The 27,198-nt window shown below is 36.2% G+C and overlaps 1 protein-coding gene across 3 annotated transcripts in view; it reads right to left on the reverse strand.

Annotated features, from left to right (window-relative positions):
* Positions 1–27,198, reverse strand: part of SIPA1L1 (signal induced proliferation associated 1 like 1) — an 82,730-nt gene that overhangs the window by 31,493 nt on the left and 24,039 nt on the right. For all 3 annotated transcript variants that reach the window (XR_001294930.2, XM_013959429.2, XM_013959428.2), the window contains exons 5-9: positions 20,554–20,657; positions 18,916–19,073; positions 14,551–15,127; positions 13,162–13,436; positions 9,310–9,588 (exon numbers count right to left, since the gene is read on the reverse strand). Coding sequence is in view for 2 of the 3 variants with exons in the window: in XM_013959429.2 (XP_013814883.1) it covers positions 9,310–9,588; positions 13,162–13,436; positions 14,551–15,127; positions 18,916–19,073; positions 20,554–20,657 (1,393 nt within the window). In the remaining variant the exon portion in view is untranslated. The remainder of the gene's footprint in view (positions 1–9,309; positions 9,589–13,161; positions 13,437–14,550; positions 15,128–18,915; positions 19,074–20,553; positions 20,658–27,198) is intronic.

Consider the following 27,198-nt stretch of genomic DNA (forward strand, 5'->3'; position numbering starts at 1 on the left):
TTCATTTGTTCTTATAGATCGATTGTGAGGAATATTGAATTATGACATTCTTTACCTACATACCAGAGTGATCTATTTCTACTTCTCAAAACAAATTCTTCCCTGGGTTTTAAATGAACTGCAGTGACCGGTCTATGCAAACTCTTCCAAGAGCATCAAGCTTACTCTATGCCAGGAAATTTGTCTTCATTAAAGCACAAGAACTAAAAATTTAATGCTATTTATAAATATCTTAAAAAAACCCACAACATTTCTAATTGTATAAAATTATTTCAGCAGATCAGAACTCTGCTTGAAAATACAGACCTGAGTCATATGGAGTCTTCTCCTGTCAAAATAACTGTACAGCAGATAAATGGGATAAAATTCCAACACAAACATCTGGGCAGAATGTTGGGAAGCAGCATGCTTATATTGTATATCCTGTTGAAGGGTTTTTTTAGATCATTTTCTGCTTTGTGCATTTTGTTTCCCAAACACCAACTGAATTCAATACTGCTAGCTTTTCGTTCTACTCAGCAATGACTGGAGCCATTGGAGAACTTCTGCAGTGATTTAAATGGACTTTGATTTATGATCCATGAATAAAAGAATTCTACTCTGAATGCATGTTTTTACTCATTTTAACTAGGAAAAATAAGACAGAACACTAAAACTTACAACCTTAATTATTTAATTTTTAACATCTAAAAACAGCATATCAACTTTGATGGTTGGCTAAGTACAGGATTTGGGTCCAGGGATTTACAAAATCTTAACCTAGCCACTTAATCTGTATGCTTCAGTTTTCCCTGTAAAGCAGTGACAGATTTAAATCAGCTCTCACCACAGTAGTGTGAGACCTATTAAAGTTCAAAAACTCTCCTGAAAATGAAAAAATCATTGCACTGATTACTGTGAGAAAAGATTTTCAAAATGTTATATACCCGAGTATACTCTTTTATAACAAATGTGCATTTTGCCAAAAAGCTGTATAATAAATAAATAAATCTCAAAAGGGGAAAGAGAGAAAATAGGACTTAACCATCTTGGTCATCTGGAATGTCAGTGTAAGTAATAACTCTTTCCCAGACAGGAATGAAATGATCCAACTCCTGACCTTCTGAAGTACAACATCAAACCCAATAATTCCTTTTTTGTCTACTGAACTGAATTTAACTTATCTTACATTTATCTATGCATATCTATCTATATTTATCTAAAATATTTGATTGCAAAGAAAACAGTTGAAGAGTTGGAAATTTTGGGAGCAGTGAGTCAAGCCATTCCTCATTTTGCCACCGGCATTCTTAAAAAAACAAAAACAAAACCAACCAACCAACCACAGTCCAGCCAACAAAAATGTGTGCTTTCAATAGGATTCACACATCTATATAAACACACACATTTAAACTAATTTATGCTTGCTGAGCAATACAGTTTAGAAGTATGACCTTTTTCCTAGTAGTAAATTATGGCAATGGAACCAATTACTTCTTGAACAATTTGTGTAAAATGATTTTCTGTTGGAAAATGCTTACATTTTCACTTCAGACTCAGCTATGCCTTTTATTTACTTCCTATGCCTTACCAAAAAGTGACAGCACTGTTCAGATGGAATGTCAAGATTTCAGAACTATATCATGGAGTTATAACTCTTTTACTAAAATGGAAGACCTCAGGGGCAAACAAAATATTATTATAAATCTGGTCTGAGCAGCAGCACTGTACAAACCAGTTAGGTAGGATATCCTATTATGCAAAGCAGCAACACACATTACTGGTACAGTTGACATTAGCACTGAAGAACCCATTAATAAGGAAAGATGCTTCATTTTACGCTGAACATATAAATAAGACAAAAGAACTTTAGAATAAATTAGTTGGAGCTGACTTTTTAAAGACGCTTTGAAACCTATTGATGAAAAGCACTGCCCGAGACAGAAGGAGTATTGTTAGCAGTATGCCCCTATAGTTAAGATACTCTGTGCTTGACTTTTATTTATAATGAAAACCCAAACTGAAGCAAGCTATTACCTATTTCAAAAGACTGCTTTGAGAAGAAATTCCAAAACCCTTAAGTGCATGAGTTCCATAACTGAATTTAAAAATAGGCCAAGCATCCATTGCATTAAACAGACACAATTACATTGCAGTCAACTGAACTGGGATTATACCACGCATGATTTAGTCCTAACAGATCTAGACCATCCAGAAAGGACGGGTTTGAAGCAAAGTATAGGAAGAAAACTGTCTTTTGTGAAAACTAACAAAAAGGGGGAAGGGGAGGATGAGCATATGCTTATTTTATTAGGAAAACATAGACATTGAAAGCATCCCATCTTGCTCTTAGTAAATTAATTTCTATGTCATTTGCTGTAATTTTCTCCATGTTTTTGTATGCACTCGTATGCAATATATACATCATATGAAAAATGTCAGTCTACCATGCTTTGTCTAGCATACAGTCTAAGACAGTCCTTAATTATATGATCACATGCTGGTTCCTTCTCCCTTAGGACCTCTTTGCCATTTGCAGTCCTATTTTGTCCTAGAACTTCTCCTGCACAAGTTGCACAGTTCAGAAGCAAATGAGGAACAGACTGACAGGAGAGAACGGGTGGCCTTACAGTTAAGGCAGCTGTATGCTGACTTTACAAACTGAATTCCAATTTTGCACTTGCTGCAGCATTCCAATATGATCACTGGCAAATTTGTTAAAGAAATTTTTTCATTCATTGTCACTAATTACAAGTTTCTCAAAGGCCTAATTTGATTCCAAGGCCTGATTTACTTATATGCTGAAAACTTACCACAGCAGCTGAAGTCAATAGAAGCTGTAATTTGAATAAATAAAATATTAACAATGCTGGGCACACTTCCAAATTTGAGATGCCCAAAATAAGAAACAGCAAGTGATAACATAATTTCTCTCTCTACTCTTGTTCTTAATCTGAAAAAGTCCAAAGACATCTCTTCCCACAGAAGAGTTTTGAAAATTAGATTTGATATCTATGAAGCACTGAGAAAGTATAGTAACGGGCACCTCTGTAAAGCTTAGAAGAGAATTAATAAATGCACCTTTACAGCAGGATTTGAATACCATCCAGTATATAAGGGATAGACCTGCACATTGAGTAAATGAAGAGAAAACTAAAATATTCAATAGCTGTTCTTTAATGAGCTGCATCCACTGTGTGCACTGAATGAGACAGATGTCCTCTGTTAAAAGAAATTCTCATAATTTAATTAAAGGAAATATCAGAAGATATGGTTACACAAAGGGCCTAAATAAAATTGCAAAGCAAACCTTCAGTTCTGGCATGCTGGCCCTTGAAGTGTTTGATTTTGCAATCCTAATAAATCTGAAAGCTGTGACAGTTCTCTGAAAACACTGACCCAATGCTCTCATGTCAAAAGAGGAAAACAAACCATTCAAAAAGGAAAAAAGAACATCAGTAATTTTCGGGAAGGGGATAGAGAACGAAACAAATTATGGCATCATGTTGTACCTTCTCACATCACACTGTGTACCTTCTTGGACATTTTTCTTCAATTTGATCAACAAATTTCAGAAAGGATGTAGCAGAACAATAAAAGATACAGAGACAGGCAACAAGGATGACCAGAGGCATGGAATGGCTTTCATATTAAGAGACACTAAACAGGCTACGGCTCCACAGATTATAGAGATTTTTATCATATCTGCTTTCAATCTGTCCAACCATGAATTATATTGCAGCAGGCAAATGGAAGGATTATTCATTATTCTTCACAAAAAAGAACTATCAGGAGACCTGTAACTATCAGGAGACCAGCTAGCACACACCTGGATGGATAGTTACCATCCAGAGCTTTTAAACACACTGCTGCAGATGCAATCTCCAACTCCAAATGTTCTTGACCAGAAGATTGTCAGAGCAGGTAAGGAATCGGTCTTTGTACTAGTGATATCAGTATACTTGTAAATATGTCCTATCTCTTATGCTTTTCTCTGGTCCCTGCAGATGGTCACTGTCAAATGAAACCAATTCTTGATCCATCTGACAGAGTGTGGCTGTTCTCAGATGTTTTTGGACCATGAGAATTTGGCCATAGGGCCAGTTGTAACAACAAACCTGATTTGCCACAGGTCCACATCCTGGCGCCAGTAGAAAATGCATAACATATAACCTTATATTCATATATGAAGAATATTATAAAAACTTTAAAACAACAAATCACCAAACCCCGTGAGGTAGGTACTGCAAGTGCAATAATGATCATTTGACAGGTGGTGAGATGATCACAGAGGCCTGCTTATTTATACTGGGAAAAAATGTTACCAACTCAAGCTAATCAGCAGCAAATAAGGATTTTTATATAATATAGAAAAAATTTAAGCTAAAATTACTGCTGCTGACTACATGCAGCATCACTCACAGGAGTATGAGATTTTAGGGCAAGACTCTGCTCTGCAGTCCTCAGGGAGACTTAAAGCCAGTTTTAATAAAGATTGCTCTAGTACTTTTATATTGTGGAATTTTATAGCCAGTGCTTGACTGTAGTTAAACCATCATTTTATTTTTTCATTCAGTTTAAAAAATTGACCATGCTCAGAAATGCTTTAGCTAGAGTCTTAGACTTACATTCAGCAAAGTACTTAACTACATAATCAAGTACACAAGTACAACAGGATGCTTTGCTCACTTGTTTTCACACTTTTCAAATGTTTGTTGACTCAAGTTTTAGTTAATACTGATTCAAGTTTACTATAAATGAATAAAGAACAGATTATGATCTAACACTATCTCACCTTCTTCCCCACGCATTTTTCTTTCTTAAAAATGAAGTCTGGAAATCAAGTGTACAAAACTAAAATTCATAAAAATAGGCCAAAAAAATCAAGAAGTTCCAAAATTACATCTTCTCTAGTAACACTAATTCTGGCATACTTCACATACATATTTTTTATTTTTTCCTTCATGTACTACTGCCTGATATTTAGTTTGGGCTATAAAATATATAGGGTTCCATGTGGACTAATTAATGTTGTGAAAGAAGCCATAACTTGGAATTTATTGCATTTAGATTATTAGATTTTTCAATCTTAATGCTGTAGTCACATTAGAGATTTATTTTTAGATATATAAAGTTTTTGATTATTTTTCCCCGCTTCTACAAGCATGTAAATCATGAATATATTCAATTACCCAGGATACTATGAGGAACAGAGAGAATTAGAGTATAAGCTACTGAGCGGGATGTATGGAGATAATTCAACAAAGGCAAATTTAAAGTGCTCTGCTGGTCAGGCATAGGAACTGGCATCCTCAGAATCAGGAATTCTCAGCAAGCTACTCTCCTACATATAGTAACATGCAATACCTCTTTAGGAAGGTAAGATGTTTTTATTTATATGATACAAAAATGAAATACTTCAGTTCCCAGGACTGGTAATGTAGCTTTTATTTTATTTTTTTAGTATAGTTAAAAGAACTAAAGTGAAAACACCAACAGGGCAAAAATCTAACTTTAAATTTATTTGACTCAGTATCCATATTTAGAAACTTGAGCATTACAGAGAGATTATTGGTCAAATAGCACTAGTAGGTAATCCAAAAGAGTTAGAGAAACACTTTTCTGTTAAGCTGTCAGAAATATTTATAATGCCCCTGTTTCATTCTTAAAAGTTCTACCTGCTTGAGTTGCAGCTAACGATGGTATTACCTTTCTCCGATTCCATTTAACAGATATTAGTGCTAGTTCCACAAATCTTCTCAGATTCAAAGCTCAAGGGGCCACCGGGATCAACTTACTATGTGCAAGTTTCTCAGCTGCCATGTCCTTTAAAATATATATCATGAACTATCCTGCTACTTGTTCCTTAGTGGTGGGTGATATCAGTTATCACTATCACTGCTTCTTGCTAAATTAACAAAAAACATGCAGTCAGAAGGCAAAAGTATAGAATGACAAAAGTCAGCTTCAATCTCAAAGCAATAAAGTATTAAAATCAGTCAATTAATCAGCAGGTCTTAACTGGGGCTAAGCACTGAGGAAACACAAATGAAAGGTAATGATGGCTAGACCATGACCAAACATTAAAATGCAAATTACAGCTATACTATAGTACTGAAATTAATTATTGATGCTGATTTTCATAGGTAAATTTCCAGCCCCACTGACAAGTTAGGCAGTGCCTTCATTTTGAAAGAGAAGGATAAATAGCGGTAAGCAAATATAGGTTCTCTATCCAGCTTTCCTAAAGAGCCATAATTACAGCCTGTAACATTCCTGCGATTCTTCTCCTGGTTTCTCTTGACAGTTGACAAAAATAAGTCAAAACCAGTAGAATGATATGCTGTTTTCTATGAAAACAAAACTATTGCTTGTTAAGCTTGTGAGAATTTGGATTCTTATTAGTAAGGCATTACTACACTGGTTAAGAAAAACGAACCAGCTCTGGTGTTGGAGCTAGGTAGGGCTGGACATCACTGCAAATGGGGATGGCAAGAGGAGGGATGCAGAGCTGCTCTCCTGTCAGAGGACACAGCACACCCCACAGAGGAGTGCTAGGGAAGGAGCTTATGGGGGGGTCCCCCACATCCTGACAAGTCACTGATCCTCTTGATACTCTGTTCCCTCCTCTCATACCTTCACCATCACTAGAAGATTCAAAGCAAATCACAAACTCCACTAGAAAAATTCTTGATCAATCTTTTTCAATTATGTTTTTTTTTCCTAAAGCCCTTCAAAATTGCACTACAGAACATAGCCATTTCAGATACAGCAGGGTCATGAATACAATTCTGTTAACTAATGAGCCTTTACTGGATCACAGGGACCACCAGGAGAGATCCTGGTACCTGTATTATCGGGGCATCCCGGGGCATCATTTCTCCAAATAACTGAGTTGACCAAAGAGCAAATCATAGGGAATGAAATAAAATTGAGTACTGTCTCTGCTACTTAAACTAGAAAAAATACAAGGAACGTGCAAATGTTCCAGTGTCTCTGATACGTGATCTTTACTCTTTGGAAAGTAAGAAAATCAGTGGTGAAAAATTAAACCAGACAGTTGTTAAAGAGCTATAAAAATCTCAGCTTTGTTGACTTCAGAACTCTTGCACAATAAGAATGGAAGTATCTGAGCTTCCTAAAATGCAAATCTTTCCTTTATCATGCAGAGAAAAGACAAATTATAGCCTTGGAGTGAGTTTATTGCCTTTTAAAATATTTCTTTAAAATGAAAAAAAAATGTATTTTTCTTCATTGTAACTGGAAAAAAAGTTAACCTTCTGCAGCTGCTGTTAAGTTAGTCTTGGCTGGATCAAGTTTAAATATGTTTAGCAGACTAAAAAGATAAGACAGACAACAGACATTTTTCAAGCATCCAAAAAAAAAATTCCCCAACAAACTGAAAATGATACTATGATAATACACAGTTGAGAATGAAAAGACTCAATAGAAATCTTCTTCAATAAAAAAATATTTAAAAGACTGTCTAGAGGAAAAGAACAGCTAAATGCTTTGAAAATGAAAGAAATGGAAAGTCAAAGTTTCACTTTTCAAAAACAAACATTGAGTATATAGAAATGTAATTTTCACTTTGCAAAACATTTGTCATGCCATAACCTCCCTCCAGAAGCATCCAGTGACTGGATAAATCTTGGATGCTTTAGTTGTGTTATGTTGCCCACATGGATTTTTATGCACAAGGAAAACACAGTGAAGAATTTCACATCCCACAGTAGAGTCTAAGGCTCAGTCTCCACAGCACGAACAATGGGATGACGACAACCCAGGACTCTAGACAAAGCTGCTTTGTTCATACGATGGAGAGAGAGAAGCATACGGAAAATGCAGCAACTGAATTGAATCCGATTTTCCGCCTCTCCCCGAAGCTTTGCCCAGGTACTGCTAGGCTTTCTATAATTGCAGAGTGAGATTCTACAGCACTGCAGAGAGCAAAAATCAACTCCTATTCCTTCAAACTCAGCACCCGCCCCTCTTCAATTGTAACAGGCAGACATGGCCTATAAGCCAGGCAATTTTTATTTTGGTCGAAATATACCATTAGAATTGGTCCAAACCATTAGAGTTTGGTCCAAATATACCATTAGAGAGCTAACCATGTCCCATGTCTCACTGCCTTCTGCAGTCTTCTTCCCTGAAGGCCTTGGTGGAAAAAGAACCTTACCAGCACTTTCAGTGTTGCAAATTTTCTGCTAATGGGAGCTTTAACTGCACAGCACTTGAGCTAACACAGTGATACAAACTCGGAGAGGGGAGGCAGAGGTGTGGCACCGAATCTATTGCAATCCCCCAGAGTTGCTGGTGTGAGTGAATTTCAAGAGAAACTGCATGCTCTGAGCCAAAGCACGGCTCTGATCAGTCTAAGTGCAGAAGTAAGATACTGTCCAATGGCCACGGAAAAGAAGAAAGAAAATGGGGTCATTATCATCTAATTAGTATTTGTTAACAAGGTGGCCTACACAGAATTTTCAATTTCACCTTGGTAGTTTTGTGGTCTTGGCTGTACCATCTTTTACATACCCACTCACCCCACCCCACAGTTCTCTGGAATATGAAAAATGCTTTGACTTAATTCATTATGACTCTAAATTTTCTACAGTATGCATATCTTATTTCCACTGCCTTGTATTTTTCAGGAACGTAAAGCATGCTCAGAATCTGTCTACAGGTTTTTTTTGTTTGTTTGTTTTTTAAGAAATTATCCAAAATGAGCTATTGTCCTAGCTTGTTTCCCTAAACACATCTCTTTGTAAACCTAGAGACACTGACAGATTTGTATAGATAGTCAAAACAATGATAATGCACTTCAGCACACATCTTTTTCAATAAAGAATGAAAATATTGTGACAAGATATGCCTGATACCTTTATTTTAATAACAACTACTCTTTCATAAAAAAAAAAAAAAAAAGGCAAGCTTTAAGCTATCTGTTCTCTAGCCTGAAGACTTCAAAAGAACAAGTCTGCTTTCTGTGCTGGTCAGAATCCTTTGCTTAACCACACTTATACACTACTTCTGCCTCAGGAGCCTTTAATTTAAACTAATTTAAAACTTCAATAACAATACAGTGATTTTAGAATATCACCCAACACAGTGAAAGATATCCTAACAATCCAATACTACTTCATTTTGTGGTTAATCATGCCAGGCAAGTTATTTCCTTTTGGCTTATGTTTCACTTATATTCATAGCACCTTTTGCCTAATTAAAAACAAGATAAAAAGCAGTCTTCGGATGCCTAAATCTGCTGTGCTTTGTTCTAGAGAAGATTCTGAGAAGCAATGAAAAGTGATTTGTGAAGAACATACAAACCTCCGGCTCTCCAATGGGCGCCCGTCACTAGAGATGCTTCGAGGGATGTTGGCTGCTCGTTCTGGTGGGGGCATTTTCCCTTCTCCTTTCCCCGAGCCAATCCTAGACGTAACTGGACTCTGTATCTGGGATGGTACCTGTGCCACATGAGGTCCCTGTCCTTTATTTGCATTTCGCTGCCATTTGTTATTATTTCTGAAGGGAAATTTGAATTCATACGGCACTCCTTCATTTACTTTGTATTCCATCACTGGCATGCGGTAGTTTTCTGAAGAACTTCTGGAAAGGAAAAAATTAACGTGTTGCTACACAGAGCAAAATATACTGAAAGGCACTGGTAAGCAGTGCTCTAGGATATAGCTAAACAGGAGTTTCTAATCCCATTTAACACATCCTGCTGCCTCCATTTTGTGGCAAAGAATGTATAAACAGTAACAAAGTCAATCAAGTCGTCTTACGAGGCTACAGTAGACTAGATGAGCTACCTTCTACAATTTTATTTTAAGAAGAAAACAAAATGCCCCCAAAAACCCAATCTGAAGACTACTTTATTTATTCAAAAGCAGTAAAAATTACAGTGATCTCAAGGAATTCAAACATAGGGCATCCTGTGATTCTGTGCTAGACAGTATATTCAATGAAGGCTGGAGTGAATCAGCTCCAAAATGGCTATTCCTGTACTATTGTGTGAATCAAAAACAGAAGCAAAATGCTACAAAATTTAACAAAATAGATGAAAATCTGAACTAATATAGGACTTGAACAAGTTCAAATTAACTGAAAATTTTATCATCATGCTTCATTTTCAAACATCTTAGACTTTTGGAGCATCTTGGTTGATAAATCCTTACTTTATGAAAATTAAAGACTGGCTAGAAATTGCAAATGCCAAACCCAAGAGTTGCCTTCTACTTCCTGAAGATGTGCAGGAATAGGTCAGCATAAAAACTGGCCAGTTTAAACTGGACATAAGCTAATGCAGTCCAGGTAAGATGCACGGAGAACTTCCACAAACATTTCAAGTTACATCATTTTAAAAGTAGATGTGACCTTCAGCTGTGGCAATGACAATTTTGGTATTTCTCTCGGAAAACGCAGATACTTTTTTTGAATGAAATTTCTATTGTGGTTACTTTGTTCACCCACACGCATCATTATCTAAGAGGAAGGGAAAGAATGCCATGCCCTGTAAACAATCAGTGCAAAATTTTCTACTTTCAACTCTTTTTCTAAGCAATTGCACAATTAGTGTTGAGAACTATCAATATCTTTTTCCAGTTAAAATACAAAACAAAACATTGTTATCTGGCTATGTTGACGTTAGCAAGTTGTGAAGTCTAACAGGAAACAGTTGGTAAAGAGGTTTTGCTGTCTGCACCATACACATTTGGGAGTTTAACTGTGGCCCAACTCTAGTCTTGTCCTGTGGATTAAATTAGCAGCTGGAATGGATTAGGTGTGCTTTTGAGACGCATCTTCTGGGTTAGCTTCATCTGAAAGGAAATAATTTTGTGCATCCCAAACTCTGTTACGTGAACCACTGCATGGTAAATGTGGATGATCAGATTTTTTTGAAGTCCTCTTGTGATCTAAAATGTTGATACAGATGCAACATCTTTTCTCTCTTCTCTCCTTATTTTAGGTCTCTACTATTCTTTCCCCAGCCATTAGATATTTAGTAGTTTGGGTTTCCCTTTTTTTTGTAGATGTAGTTACACTTTAAGAATCAAGAATACACAATTCCCTCTTTTTTTCTGTGTCCTAAGTTTCAAGGTCAGCAATCAGTCCACTGAATGAGTTCAGTAACAATGCTTTAATGACTATCTTTTAAAAAGAGATAGCACCTTAAGGAGGCCTGTCTCTGCATAGGGCACTAGACTGTGATTCAGGGTATTTGGATTTTTTGTATCTGCTACTGACCTTGTATATGACTGTTTGCACATCATTTTATCTAAATGCACCTCTAATTTTCTCCTACTTTATGTCAATCAGTTTATTAGGATAGGAACCGCTTCTCATGAGTGCACTACACTGAACAGAATAGATCTTCATCTTAGTCAGAGCCTCCAGAAGTTGATGTAACAAACGCTAAACGACCTCCTGAGAACACAGTTAAAAGACTTCAATTTTGGAAAATTAATTGCCAAAACAGAAATTGTTTTGTACAAAGAGAAATTGCTTTGTGCAAAGATTTAAGCCAAGTCTTTAGTAATATACATAGGACAGCTACAAATTCAAGACACAGTTTCTAAACCTTAATGATTTTGGATACAGCATACAGGATAAACTATTGCTTTAAGAAATTTTATAATTGGGAAATAAACTACTACGAGCATTAGCTCACTACAGGACAACAACAAAACCCGCTGATGCCGAGTACTGTATTTCAAAAAAATGTAGTGATTTCTCTTCCTGCTGTGAATATGGATAAGACTAAAGCTAAGCCTGCCTTTGGCTGTACTTAATTTAGCTCAGAAATTATAGGATCTGTGCTTTCCACACAGATTTCTGTGTTCTAATCCTTTTGCTATGATTGCAGTTGAACTTTCCATTTGCTTAGGCTGCTAAATACTGCACAAAAGCTTTCCAAATACCTCATGGATGACCTTATGCCACCGCTCATTTTAATCCCTGACATATATTCAATTTTCCACTGACAACTGAGGGACAATTGAAACTCCTTTTCTCTCTGCTCCTACGTCTTGCTGCCAGTTATAAAATGGGTTAATATAACAGTAAAAACAAGTAGAAGTAAAAATAAACAGATTTCTTTAAGTTTTATGCAAGTAAAAGGTTTTTGCTTGGAGACAATTTCATATCAACATGATAAATATGCATTTGAGTTTAACTCCAGCCTTAACTATATGAAGAGTTATCTTCTATCCCTATGAAGATAATGCATGATTGGAAAACAGCAGTGCAAAACCCTCTCTCAGTCTCCCATTGCAAAGAACATATTGAACTTTGATAACTGTACTTGCTTCTTCTTGGCAAATCTAGTATAAACCTTGAGCTAGCCCCTAGGCAAATTTATTCTATTAAAGATCATTCCATTTTATTCACATGCCATTTTTGAGAAATTTATAGAAGATGTTGGGGATACAGGAATCAGATTCAGTGATGTGGCTTAATGCTACAGACAAATGCAGAGAGTTCAGAGGGGAGTAGTAAAAACTGTAAAAAGCTTTAGATAGTATGAGCTCAGGAAAAATGCAGGGGCTTAATGTTCAATTTAGAAAAAAAAAAAGGCACGTTAATGTTTAGTTGTGATCAAGCCACATTAAAAAAGTTATAAAAGCAATCATACAGTTGACACAAGCCTCAGGCTTAAAGTGATAGGGAGGCAATGAAATCTTCTACTGAGCAAAGAAGAATTGTAGTTTGCAGCAGTTTTCCTGGACAGATACATACCATTGATAGAGTCTATTCTTTTACAAAAAGGGAAGAGCATGTGTCTACTCATAGCTTTCAGGAATTAACATCTACAGACATTACGAATTAACAACAAGTGAGAAAGCAGGGAGGAAAATGTACAATTATTTTTGATGCATCATAAATGCACACTTTTCAAATAAAAGTTGTTCAGTTTCCACTTGGAGTTTAAATGATACCTGAGGTTCTTTGTACATTTTACTGAACTGCTGTATTCACTGAATATTTTGTGAAGCCTGACATGTGAATATTGGCAGTTTGTGCTGCCCTCTCTTTTTACTAACAATACTGGATGCTATATTGTAATTATGCCATGCTTTTTGGGGAAGTCAACATTCAGTCTGGTGGGGGGAGTTTTGTTTGTTTTTGTTTTTTAAATCAAGATATAATTTCTGACCAAAGGTAACTACTATATAATACCTGCGTGGTGTGCAGTCCTCATATGGAGGGACGATGACAACCTTCACTGTTACTGATGTTCTCAGGAGGTCAATCATTTGTTCATGGCTCAGAGTGGCTACAGCCACCTTGCAGATTTCCACCAGCCGGCTACCTTGTCGTAGTCCTGCCTGCCACGCATAGCCGTAGGGTTCAACATCTGCCACAATGCCTTCATAGTTTACGTGGAAACCAAGCTGACCCAGTCCATTCCTACGCAGAGTCATCTCCACTGTTTCACAGCCTTTAGTCACAAGCTGAGAATTGAAATGAAGAGAGAGTTTAACACACTGAGACACATATAGTGGCAAAAAAGGTTTGAAGACTACATGCTTGTACAAAAAAACAGCCCCCAAGACAAGGGTGGGACAAGATCAAGGAAAATATATCCCAGTCCTGGGTACACAATCAGCTGAAATGAATCCCTTCACTCAAACTAGAATTTTGAGTTAGCATCTGGTTACACAAGTTTTGCCTTAAACTTTATACTGAATCCACAGGAATTTTAAGAAGAAACATGTCAGCACACAACAGATAAGCACATGGGAGTTGCACAAACATATCTATTTAATCTTCAGTTTACACTTTAGTAACAAAACAACTACACTAGATTTCTACTCGTTTCAGTAAACTGCAACATTACTTCCAGTCAGAAGGATAATCTGGTGGCATGCAGGTACTAAACTCAGGAGACTGGAGTCTATGCCAACTCTTCTGTGTACCATGAGCATGAATAGAGTCAAAAGTGGCTTAACGGAATATATTTTACCCCTTTTCCTGGTCATTCATTATACATCTACCATTGTGAAATTAGAGGAAAGGCAGTGAGACATAACACATTCTTTCATGATTAACTGGATAAAAAACGAACACAGGCAGATGTTTTATAGACAGATATTATGACTCACTGCACTTTTAGTTCTTTTCATCATACACAGTGAGAAAATATCTGAAGGCTGCAATAGGGATTGCAATTGCACCCTGCTGACAAAATGATAAGTCGGTCTCAAAGATATTACAGCCTCATTTGAAATAAGACAGAACAAGCATACACACTGTAAATACAACAAAACAAGTAAGGTGATACTTCAGTATTTATTGTGGGAGCAATTTATGCATTTGAAGGCACTGCATTGTCTTTATCATTAGGACATCTTTGATGCATGCATGACCAGCTGAGGTTGGCTGATATCTGATAAACATCAAAGCAATACTGACTTTTGAGAAGTAAGGGCAGGAAAGTCCTTACGGATTTAATGATACATAATTAGAACAGTTGTAGGCACCCCGAGCTCTACTGAAGCCTTAATTGGGGATGGGGTGGGAGAAGAAAGCAAAGAAGGGGACCCAAACAAGAGAACACATTCTAACCTCCAGCCTTTTGACGATCTCTTTGATATCGTCGATGTTGCTGATGAAGCCCTCCAAAGAAACACATTCACCCCTCTCATAGAATATTTTGATATTTGTATCCGTTGAAGTCCACCCTATCACATCTCGGCAGGAGCAATTGAACACCACGCTTTTTGTGTCCTGCTCAATGAGGACTATAAACTCATTAGAGATGCCAAGGAGACAGTCTATTTCCATACCCTTGCTGTAGTCTTTTGCGTGAACACTCCATACAATAGCACCAGAACTATAGATCTCTGCTCCCGGATAAGGCTTGGACTTTTCTTTCTTTTTTGAAGCAAGGGAGATGAAGGGGAACTTGCCAGAAGGGTCAATCGGTGTGTTGGTGACATTCTTCTCTGCCAAGTCTTTTAAATACTCTTGACGGGTCCTGGTGGCCATCGCACGGAACTTTTCTGATTTATGAGCAGCATTCTCTGCATTAATGACTTTGGCTAATAAAAAGTCCCTGAACACATTTGATTTGGGAAAGGTGACACCTTTTGGGATAGGTGGTCCAAAGGATGGTACATCTCTGGATCTTGTCACAGCAACACTAAAAGAAATACAGGAGTAAGGAAAAAGCAGTGTGTTTCACTGTATGTGAATAAAACAGTTTTTGAATAAAAATATATTTCCTTTTCCCTTATCCCCCTCAATTTTTCTTCTCCTTTTCTAAGCAATATGCCTTTTTAATCTTGCCAGGGTGGAGACTGTGTCCCCCGTACTGTATGAAGAGAAGGCCTATTACTTATGCATCTGAGAATTTTCTGAACCATCCTCATTAGCACAGCTTAAAGATAACTTCAAATGCAAAATCCTGATTTTTGGTAATTGTTCACATAGGGTAGTTCTGATTTTTTTTTTTTTTTTTGGGGGGGGGTGGTTATTATAACCAGAACATTTCTGATGCATTCCATTACACAAAGGCTAGCATATGAGTTAGCTACCTAAAGCTGAAAGGCTCATCTGAAAGCAATGGCAAGTATATGAAATGAAAAATACAAGAGATGCAGATAAAATGGACGCATTAAAAAGATAAAGACATTAAAGTCATCTCATTGTGAGTTCACTCACTCTGGTGACTGAACGCATAAATATGTCACACTACTCATCACATTTTAAATTTTTGGATCAAAAACTGCACTACCTGGCACTAGTAGAAGCAGTACAAGGAATGCTTCCTTGCTGGGCAAAATTAGGTACCAGAAGCTGCTCCAAAAATGTTAGAAATAAGAAATTTCTTAGAAGTTTGGAGATGTATATTAGAAATGGATGCTTTTTCAACTCTTTCTTTCGGTTTTCATACAAAGTGAAGGACTGACCATATATTGTCCTTAGGCATTGCTGACAAGCTTAGCTGTTCTCCCCGGCCAATTCCTGTTTGAATCAGAGCAGCAGAGAACTGCTTGGCATCACTGAAAATCTAGCACACCAGTCCTCGACTATTCACTCTGTAGTCTGTCATAAGCTGATATCACCAACTGTACTACAACAGTTTTGTGACACGAACTGCCCCGATATTGTTCAAATTTGGATTTACCACATATCTATAACTAGATCTTGTAAAAAGGTCAGAAAAAGCATTTTTTTTTTGGACAAAACTTCACAGCAATGGAGTTTTATAAAGAAAAATAAGATGGAAACACTTCAATACACTGGAAATGTATGTGGTGGTTCAACCGGAATGTTAGTTGGTATTATTTTTATATTTTATTCTAACCTATCTGACTCCTTAACCCTAATTAGAGAAATCCCCTAAAATCATTAACTGATATTGCAGAAACACTAGTGAAGCTCTGGGGGGAAAAAACAAAAATAAAGCCACACAAATCCTTAACCATCTCTTCTTTTTTTTTTTAAATCTTATTTTCTAGCAACTGATTTCAAAGATAGAGTGTCATGTTTTCCTCAAATGTATGCCAATATAGGTCTAATTTTGCAACAGGGGTGCCCATGATGAAACCACCCATCTCTTGATCATCTTTAGTGGCCTGGAGAGTCTCTTTATTAAGAGATAGAAGCGTCAGAGTTGAACACAATTACAATGAAAAAAAAACTGGTGAAATTTTGTTTGATTAGGTTTTCGATATCATGAACCATGGAGACAAGAATTTAATCTTTAACATATGCTACAGAAGTTTAAAAGTGAATGATGCTGACAGAGAAGCCAGACATTTGAAAGATTGTTTATCTTAGATGGGAGGGAGAATCACTGGCCAAGACAGTGCTCGATTTTCTTCCTTTTATGTAGCTTTCAATATAAATTCCAGTATAATTTTATGCTATATGGCTTCCTGTTTTGTCTAGAATTATAAATCTACGAAACTGTTCCAAATAATCCAGTGAAGAAAAGAGGTCAAACTTACTTTGAAAAGTCTCCTAGAAAAACTTTTCAAAATGGAATTCTATAAATTTAAAGCAAGTGTTTGTACTGAGAGGAAGGGGGAAAAGAGGGAGAGGAGGATTTTAAGCTTAAAGACAGTACACAGAGCACACAATGTTCTGGCAGACTCCAGAGGCCAATCTGCATGGATACAGCTGCAAGATTGGGACCTAGCACCTAGCCAATTCTGACGCAAATATTTCCACTTCTGCAATTCTTTTTTTTCCTTCCTGCTCCCCCTTCCCTTAAAATCTAAGCCTGTAGGGTCAAAGCTCAAATTCTCAAATATTTTTTTTCACAAATAAAAATCAGTAAGGCTCATACTTGTGACAGAAATCTTGAAAGATAACAACAAAAGACTCAGAAACCTGAAGGCAAGAAGTAGAACTCTGAGATATTGCATTTGTTTAAATTTATTTTAGTAATGAGTATAAACCTCTACCATGCTTTTTAAAAGGAAGAGATTTAATAGGGAGTCAAATAATTTAAAGTAATAACTGAAAACACATCTTTCTCTGTGTTAAAAATATACAAATCCAAATGGTAAATGCATTTGTAGTCCTGGTGGAGTATTTCCTACTTTCCTTTCTCTTCAAATTCAGTTTCTCTACAGAGTAAGAGCTGAAACATATGCCTAAAAGTTTAAGTATAAGCTGTGTCCAGATAAACTAAGCAGTAGCAGAGTTTGTTTTTAAAAGTACAACACAAAATGAGATATATAAGCAAACTTAAGAAACCTTAAACAATCTCTCAAATATTGAAACTGTTTATGGCTCCCCATTTCTGTATTTTTAGTACAAAGGGTGCAGAAGCACACTCTGAAGGTAAAAAACCCTAGTTAGGTTATATAATGTCAAGAAGCCCTTAAAGTGAACAGCAACATAAACACTGCCTGCTCCAGGAAATTTTAATGCAGGTAAAGTTTAACATTGACTGGTACAGAACGCACAGTGTGAGGGAGTTTTACCAGGACAAAAAGGCACACCTTACCTACTTACTGGAAAAACAAGGATATATCGTCCTAAGGAGGCTGGAACAACAGCCTTAGCGCTTCTAAGTAAGTGCTGAATTAAACACTACGGGGAACATTTGTATTTCGGTCAGGACAATTTAACTACTTCAATTTAAGATAACTACTGTAAATCCATTATACTGTCCTTTCATATACTAAATTAAAAAGAACTTTTTAAAAGTTTAAGTGATCAGTAAATATTTTAAAATAAAAATACAGTAAAAGTTCAGGATATAACTAAGGTAAAAAGTTTTCATTATCTTAGTAACTCACCAAAACGCTAATCCCCCACACTTTCAATTTATTATAAAATTTACGTTAAGTACGAATCTCATTTTGCAGTTCTGTAATTCTTCATTGTATCTGACTATCAGTTAGCATTTTCTATTATTAGCTCATTAACTTTGAGGTCACACTAAGATTTTTTGCTGTATGGTGCTCTGCAATATTCATTTTTTATAGAAATAAAATAAGAAATAAAGATATTTCAGACAAAATATTTCAAGGAACTTTTCAGGAAAGTTTCTTCTTTCTAAAGAGTTAGTCATACTTATTCCCTGTCTTCATTTCAAAAAGTGTCTTCACTTCATAAACGTAGATTCCCAAATTATTTGAACAAAAAATGAATTCATAAAAATCAAAATACAAACACTTTTATAGAATATTGCTATGAAGAGAATAAAAAGGAAAGTGAGAATGGAATTTTAAAGTCATTCCAGAATGCTTGATCATAGATACTAAAAGCATTAACTTCATCACTTCTGTGTTTACTTTACATGCTTACGTGCCTTTTATTTTTTTTTTAAAAGAACATTCTAAATTCACATGTCCCAAGATCCCCTCCACCACAGTCTTTCATCATGTTTCCCTACTGAGAATTGAAAAAAGGGATTACATCCGCATTTGTGTGCCACTCCATGCTTTCTGTTAAACTGGTGATAGCTACCTGTAGCAGACGCTGTCAGTACAGGGGTTGTGCACTCTTACAATGACAAAGACATGCTGGAAGTGGGATCGAATGTTCTTTGGGCTGAATGGTTGTGCTCCAGGCTCCTGGAAAACTATCGTCACAATATCGTTTCCAATATGTCGTTTCCTCAGAAGCTTTAACAGAAAAAGAACAAAAAAAAAGAAAAAGAAAAAGAAAAAGAAGGAGGAGGATGCATAGGTTAAAATACAATCTTTTACAATCGTTTCATAATTTTTCACTTTTCTTTCAATTATTTTTCTCTCATTATTATCAAATTCTATTGTTCAATCTCTTATTTAAATGATAATTCGAAGCGGAAAGCCAAAACAGATGAGGATTTATATAAGTAGCAGAATGTTAGTTATCTAATGAATTTGTTAGGAAAAGATTTTATCTCAAAAACAACAACAAAAACACCCCAAACCCTGCTAGTATGTAATCAGTCATCAATCGGTGACACACAAAGCTGGAAAACATTTACCATTTTGCACATTTTTACAAGCCAGATGCAAGTTTTATTTCAAGTTGAAACTAGTCGCCATTGTCCTATAATAAATTTCTTATAGCTTTCTTTCAGTAAATCCAAGACTACAGTAGAAGAGAAAGGTAAACTAAAAAATACTGTAAGATTTAGGTTACCAAAGCAAGCTAAAAAGCATGCTATGCTTTTATTGCTATAGGAATTTCAATTTTGTTTGTAGAAACACAAACTAGCATCATTTCTAGAGTAAAATGGATATATACCATACACAACAACATGACATAGTATTTCACAAGAAAAATGTAACGAATTTTATTCAAATGTATCAGAGGGGGGATTAATGTAGGTAGAACATAATTATCTGAGTTGGAAATTGGTCAGGACACATGGATTAACATCTCTATTCTTATAAAGACATCACGAGATCTTTACTGATCATCATTTTATATCTCGGGCAAAAGGGCAATATCTCTCGTGCTCTTCATAAATAACATTACAGTCTCAGATTAAACTCTGCAGTAGTCCAAGTAAAGCACAGATGACTACCCCCCCCCGCCCCCAACACTTAGTTGTTTAGTTTCTCCCTCCTTTTAAAGGATGCGTTCTTCAGCAGTTCAGTCTACACAGTTCTTCAGTTTTCAAAAAAAGGATTTTTTCTAATGCCTTCTTGTAAATGGCTGTCTACTGTGCTGGACCGTCCACTCATCACCTCTGATTCTGTGCACATTACAGATTGCTGAATGTGATGCTTAAAGTATCATGGACTTTACTGCAGAAGTTTGAAAACAATGTCATGTACATTAAAGTCCTTTTCATGTAAGGTATGATCTCTCAGATACATACATATATAATAATTTCAGCAGCACATGTATGTAATATTTTTAATGAAAGCTTCAGTAAATAATTCATAATTAAATAGAAAACAGTTCTAAAGGAAAAAAAAAAATCTGGCTATGATGTTCTTACAACAGCCTGCTTAGCTCATCTTCCTGGCACAGAGATGGCTGCAGTTTTAGTTTTGATTCTTTGTTTTCTTTGCTAGTGACAAATGAAAGTTGTAGAAATTATTCAATAGTTTAACTACTTGTGAGATGAAGAAAAAAATAATTCTGAACAGATATGGTCCATCTTACCTGTTGCTTGTTGTTTGGAGTATATGGCAGCATAGTAGAAACATGGAACATGATTTCATAGTCTTTGTATGTTGTATATAGAGAGTGAGTACCAGTTGAATCAGCTTCAGTTAGAGGGGGGGAAAAAAAGATGTAAACATTGTTATTTTTTAAATACTTTAAAAAACAATGTTTCATTATTATCAAAGACAAACATTAGGTAAGATGATAATTCCTACTACTCATTGATCCTAGCTTAAATGACAGTAAGTAAAGACTTACCCAGAGTTTATTCACCTGCAAAAACAAATGACTCACACAGAGGGCATGTATAATTTTGTAAAGATACTTTTGTCAATGATGAACTTGTTAGTGATACAGAATTTCTACTAGAACATCGTGAGGAAAGCCTACCTGAGCATGAAAAGTGTCAAACACAGCAAAGCAGCACAAATTTACACACACAAACATATATATATATACACATACACACATATATATAAAGTGTAAAAATATATACATATACACAAACACACACACACACATACATCTGCATGTACATAATACTGAGATCTACAGTAACGTAATAAAATAGAAAAAAGTACTCCACACAGTAGACGTATTAATTTACATGACACAGTTAAGTAAAGGTTTCCTAATGGTATGTTGCTGCTTTGTGTTAAAGCAATAGAACAGCCTGACTTCACTTTGCTCACCAGTGTGGGCTTGCATGGTTAGAAGTCCCACGCCCATCAGTTCATCTCTACTTTTATAACACTTGCTGCTTAATTTCTACTGCTAAAAATGTTTCTTTGTTCTTTTTTATTGGGGGGAGGGGGAAATCAAACCCAGCTCTGACAAAATCTATCACGAAAAAGATATTAGAATTCAAAGAAGTCACAGGAATGGAAAAGTAAGTTCACAGAGCAGAAAGCTTCAACAAAGGGAAGGAATCAACTGTCAACTTGCAACATAACTCAAAATATAATACACAGTGCACTCAAAAGGATTCTTTCTTTGGAAAAAGTATTTAATAGACTTATTGATATTCTGGGAAAAATGGGTGAGTAGCAAGATGGCATAGTTTTCAGGCACCATCCAGTATCTTAGGCTAATCAGAATGAAACTGAAGTGTAAGGAATGTGGAAAGGAGTTCGAAAAGGAGGGCAGACAGATACTGCGAACGAGTATCATGATTTCATGCATAATTAAATACTGATGCACATATACACAATACATGAAAGAACAGAATGGGTTCCTTTAAACATAAATACCAGGACTCTAAATTAACTGTAATGAAGTCAGACAAAACCTTCACTAAAACTGGTGCTTAATGGAAAGGAGCAATCAAAAACCCGAAGAGGATGTTAGCATGCTGACAGATTACGATGGAAAAACCCCCACAACAATGACATTACAGTGCTGGTATATTAATCAAAGGTACTCTCACCTGTTTTGGGTTCTGGTCACCCTATTTTAAAAGTTACAGAAGAAATAGAAGGGATCCAGAAACAGGCCACAAAAATAATTATACGTGGATGGAGAGACTTCCAAGTGGAGAGAAAATGATAAAAACTAGGATTATGAAGTTTAGAAAGAAAAAAAAAGAAGAGGGGATATTATTAAAGTTTACGAAGTGTTGGTTGAAGACAACACTCGATTACAGACAAATTGGGAACTTGTTCTTACTCTGTCTCAAAAAAGACCTTGAAAAATGTTCCACTAAATTAAGAAGCAACATGTTTAGAGTTGAAATAATAAATATATTCTATTAAACTTAACTGTTGTCCTCAATTCAAAAAAAACAGTTTCAAACAGAACTGAAAAAGTAACTAGATCTGTATATGGCAAAAAGCATTCTGGTTATTTACAGTTATATAAACATGATACTTTATTATATAATCCCAAATATTTTTAGCAATGTTCTTTAAAGATCTGTTAAATATTATACCTCAGCATAATTTATCAGCAGAGATACCAAGTTACAAATAAGATAACGGCCCTGAAATTTGTGAGGCATTCACAGTACCATAAATGTACAATGTTTATTTACCTAAAATTTAGGTATAGCTATGACAAAAGATTTTAGTTCTCTGTCAGACTTGGAACAATAAAATAAGGCTAACACTGCAATCGATGGGAACTGCAACATCATCCATAAAATGAAACAGTAGCTTCTACATTGTAACTGCAAAGAGATGTTGCATTTTCAAATCACCTGTATCTAATAAAAAGGGAAGGGGGGGGAAAGCTTTCCTAGAATTTTATGAAAAAAATCTCTGTAAATATTTCAAAAGAGATTAGGTTCTCTTTTCCAATGCTCAGCATCTCCATTATGAAAAACTAGCTAAACACTGAATACATTCTTTTTAATGCTAATTACAACAGCACAAAAGCTGAAGTGGAATCATTTTATTTTGCACTCAGTTCACAGAAGCTCGTATCATCTGCCTGATCATTATAATGAATGCTGAAGGAGGCAGAGGCACTTGGAAGTCACCTAAACATCAACATAACTCCTTACTGGCTTTTTTTGTCCAGCTGCAAACATGCTAATTTGTACATCATCCTTGACAAATAGAGTGCACAAATATTATAGGAAATTAGAAAAGGGGGATGTGGGAAGAAGGTGGGGCCCCCAAAAAGAGAGGGGAAGGGAGAGGAAAAGAGTAACAAAACAGATTCATGACAAATAGCGCTACCAGGAAAACAGCTATGCATTCAAGTTAAACTTTCAACTTTCCTGGAGGGACTTGCTTTCAGGCTGTAAAAGTGTTTTTTTTTTCCTCCTCCTCCCCACTTAAGGCACACGCAATTCCCATAACAGTAATAGTTCTGCAAATTAAGTAAGAAGGCTACATTCCTAATGACATGTTAAATTATTTCAATTATTTAACAAGGTTTTGACAGCTTAAATCCCTGCTATTCAGATCTAGATACAAATAGAAGCCCATGTCCAATACAAACTATGCATCTTTTTCACCATTCAGATTTCTTCTTACAAGTCCAGAATACTTTTACTGAAGTCAAATAACTATAGATGCTTGCTGCTGTAAATCAAATCACTGCCATTCCAGCAAAATCCAAGACTGTGTATTGGAACAGTATCCGTCATTACAAGGTCAGAACCAGCACTGCAGTTTGATTTGGTCTCCTTGTATTTAACAGAGGCCTGAGGGCTCTACAAATTCATTAGTACCTTTTTACACTGAAGACATCCCTTGCTACCATCAATTCATTGCCTACCTGTTGTTGCTGTCTTCTCAGTCTTGTCCAATTATTGGATTTGTTTATTTAGCTGAAGGCTATAATCTGATTATTTTTTCCTTCTATCGTTATTCACCTTTAAAAATCCATCGAATTCTTCTGTCCTTCTAACATGTTCTCAGCTACTGTCATAAAGACCGTCTTAGCAGACTCCCATTTAAACCTTCTTTCACCATCAGCTCAAAATTGTTACTGACATAAACGAAATACTGTTGATAAATTAAAGCAGAACCTTACTGAAGCCAAGTAACTTTGCAAGCATGTACCTATAGCAGCTTTTAACTGTGAAATAGAAAATTATGCCAAAAATTGTAAGAGTAGAAAATCCAACTCAAGCAGTGTTTATAAAGAAAGCATGTTGCAAGGAACTGTAGGAAAACAAAAATAAATGACACTGGGTGGGAGAAAGGCTAGCCACTAGTACAAATTGAAGTAGTGCTCACAGCTAAAAGGTGCAACAACAAAGAGCCTAATGTTTCAATTTACCTTCCCTGTTTAAAAAAAGTGGCTGATTTCTAGCTTCTCCTAGTTATTTGTCCAACTTCAGCATCTGTCAAACCCGCTTCCTTTTTCTGTTACACACTAGATATTTAATCTATTTAATATATTGTGTTGTTTTTATATTCTTCTAATGTCTTAACCAAAAAGTCATGCAGTATAAAAATCTTATCCAGAAACCTACCATTACTACCTAGGCTTATAATTTCAAATAGATTCTCCAAAAAACCTCCTATGTTTAACATTATTTTATCTCCTTCATTTCCAGCCCCAACCATTCTATCACAGTGCTGGACATCTATGTCAGCCTACTAGGCTTAGCATTATGAAACTGATCTCATTTACAAATTTAAAATACCAAGAAATAAGACTGAGGGGAACAAAAATAAAGCCAGTGGTACAACTGAAAAATAAAGGAAAATGACTGAAGTTACAATTTTAGAGATAACTGTGATGTTTATTTCTTTAAAGTGATGCCCATAGAATTCCTAGCAACCGTGGGATAGGTGACATTTTCAAGCTCCATTCCTATCCAAAGACTGCAGGCTGCCAGGAGATAGACTGCTTCCCCTGTGGTAATTCTATAAATACACAAACAAAGCTTAAAAAGTAGCAGTTCTTTTCAATAGTTGCACTGGCAGAGATCCAAAGCTAAAGTCCTTGAAGGATTACCATTCCAAAGTATTTAAATAGGCTTTCAGTTAATAAGATGCATAAGATTTCCTTTTCTAAAAATTGGCTCTGTTATGGATACTTCCCAATTAGGCCTCTAATTCTGATAATTCCTAGGAAAAGTAACTGTTCTGAAACACCCCTTTGCTATAATAATTTTACTTTTCCAAGTTTGCATAAAATACAAACATCTAATTTTGTGAAAATCTGCACAGAGTATATACAAATCAGCTTCCTTCTACATTGAGAAAATCTTTCATCCTGTCTTACCTCACACATCTGCTCTTGGTTGCCTGTAAAATATTGTCAAAGGTATGGAAAACTAGCAAATTAGCCTACATCATAGCTCTGGGCTTTCTTGCAAGTTAATGAACAGACGTTTGTTTTAAGAGCATCTTTGCATTCAACTGTGCTGACATTAAACAATTTTCAGTCAGGAAACAGTTTCCTGAGTAATGAGACCAAAAAAAGCTATTTCATGATGGTGATCTCTAGCAACTGAAGAGCACACAGCTGCAAAAGGGAGAAGACAGTTTCCTAGCTATAGACCTGTACATACCTTGGCTACCTAAACAAAATCCAGTAAACCTGAATCTTGATGAAAACCACAACTTCCCCACAGCCTGGGCCTTTCTGTGTGAGGACTGGGGCAGAAAAGACTGGTTACTTACTCAGTGTAACTACTGAAGATGTATTGCCTGTATGTATTCTGCTACTCATGTATTCCCCATAGCTGAGACCCAGATTTTGTAGTCATCTCTGGTCTTTTGTATTTTGCCTCCCAAAATGTGGCTTTATTTTTTTATTTTCAAGATCAAGAAGTACAGCAGGAACAACCACTCTTCAGTCTCTTCCTCAGTACAGAATGCAATGTCCTGAGACACAACAGCAGTAGGAAAAAAGGAAGAGGTTTGGAACAAATATGGGCTAAATGTTTCTCAACGCACCGCTATTCATGAGCACCGTGGCAAAACACATCTCTTCAGTCGCATGTGAGCTGTCCGCACTTGCATACAGCACCTGCGCTGAGGCTCCGGCTGCCCCATGGTGAGGAGTAGGCTGTGCTTGCTCAGGATTGCAGGATAATAAGGCCCCAGCTGGTACGTGAACCAGCAAAGGGCTCACACACCTGCTATTTACATTTCACCATAAACTTCTGCAATACACCCAAATAAAGATTTTTTACCTAGTAAAACATCGCTCCATGATAAACCTAATTTTATGTACATTCCTGCATATTTCATAGGTGTCCTTATGCTGCCTGGTATGCCTCGCATAGCTTTCTGTACCATTCTCAGAGACAGGTTTCTGAGGCTGTCATTTAGCGAACACTATAGCCAAAGAAAGAGTTTTGCTTTTGTTTCCTCCTTCCTTGTGCTGTTTCTTCTGAACAGCAATGTCAGCTTAAAATATTCATTCAATCATGGCAACACCAAATTCACCGTGCTAAGTTTCTAGTAAAGGCTAGACACAGCCAAGTTGAAGTTTCTTATTTCTAATCTGTATCTATGCAGAATATGCAATAATGTTTTCTGAATGTAGCTATCCAAAGTTTAGTGTTGTGCCCCCAAAATATATATATATCTTCTCTTTTACTACTACCAATTCATGCTTCACATACTGGAAAGGAAAACAGCACCATCAAGATCGATTACAGAAGTTGTTTTCCATTGTTCAGATTTGGTGCTATCTAAACATGCTCCTTAAGAACTCATGTTTGCTGTGTGCTCTGCATGCTTCCTCAATGATCCTTGCAGACAACACATCCCTAGAGATCTCAGGCAACCTAGGTGTTCCTGCAGTTCTACCTGATGGGTTCCTATAGATATGAGTTTGTAAACCTTGACTGAACAAAATTCAGGAAGCACTTCGTGATAACAAGCAGCTCCTGCCTAGAGCATCCCCCTTTCTTTCTGACCACAATAAACACCTCATGTCAAGCCTCTCTTGATTTCGTATTCTTTTAGATATACAATGGAGCTGGTAGGTGTACTGGGCGCATACCCAGCTTGAAGTAAAAAAAAGACATGCCAGCTCTCAACACAGTTTCATCACAAGACGACAGACCTTGGAACCAGGAGAGATTGGTTCAGATAAAAGTTTACATACATGTCCATTCAACAGGCATTAGATTTTAGTACATGAGAACACCAAAACCTGAAAAAATTCTTTCCTGAAGTCAGAAGCAACATGAAGGAACTAAAAATTACCAGACAATTCTCCTGTTTA

This window comes from Apteryx mantelli, chromosome 4 (genome assembly GCF_036417845.1).
Source record: "Apteryx mantelli isolate bAptMan1 chromosome 4, bAptMan1.hap1, whole genome shotgun sequence".
In the NCBI taxonomy this organism is placed as follows: Eukaryota; Metazoa; Chordata; class Aves; order Apterygiformes; family Apterygidae; genus Apteryx; species Apteryx mantelli.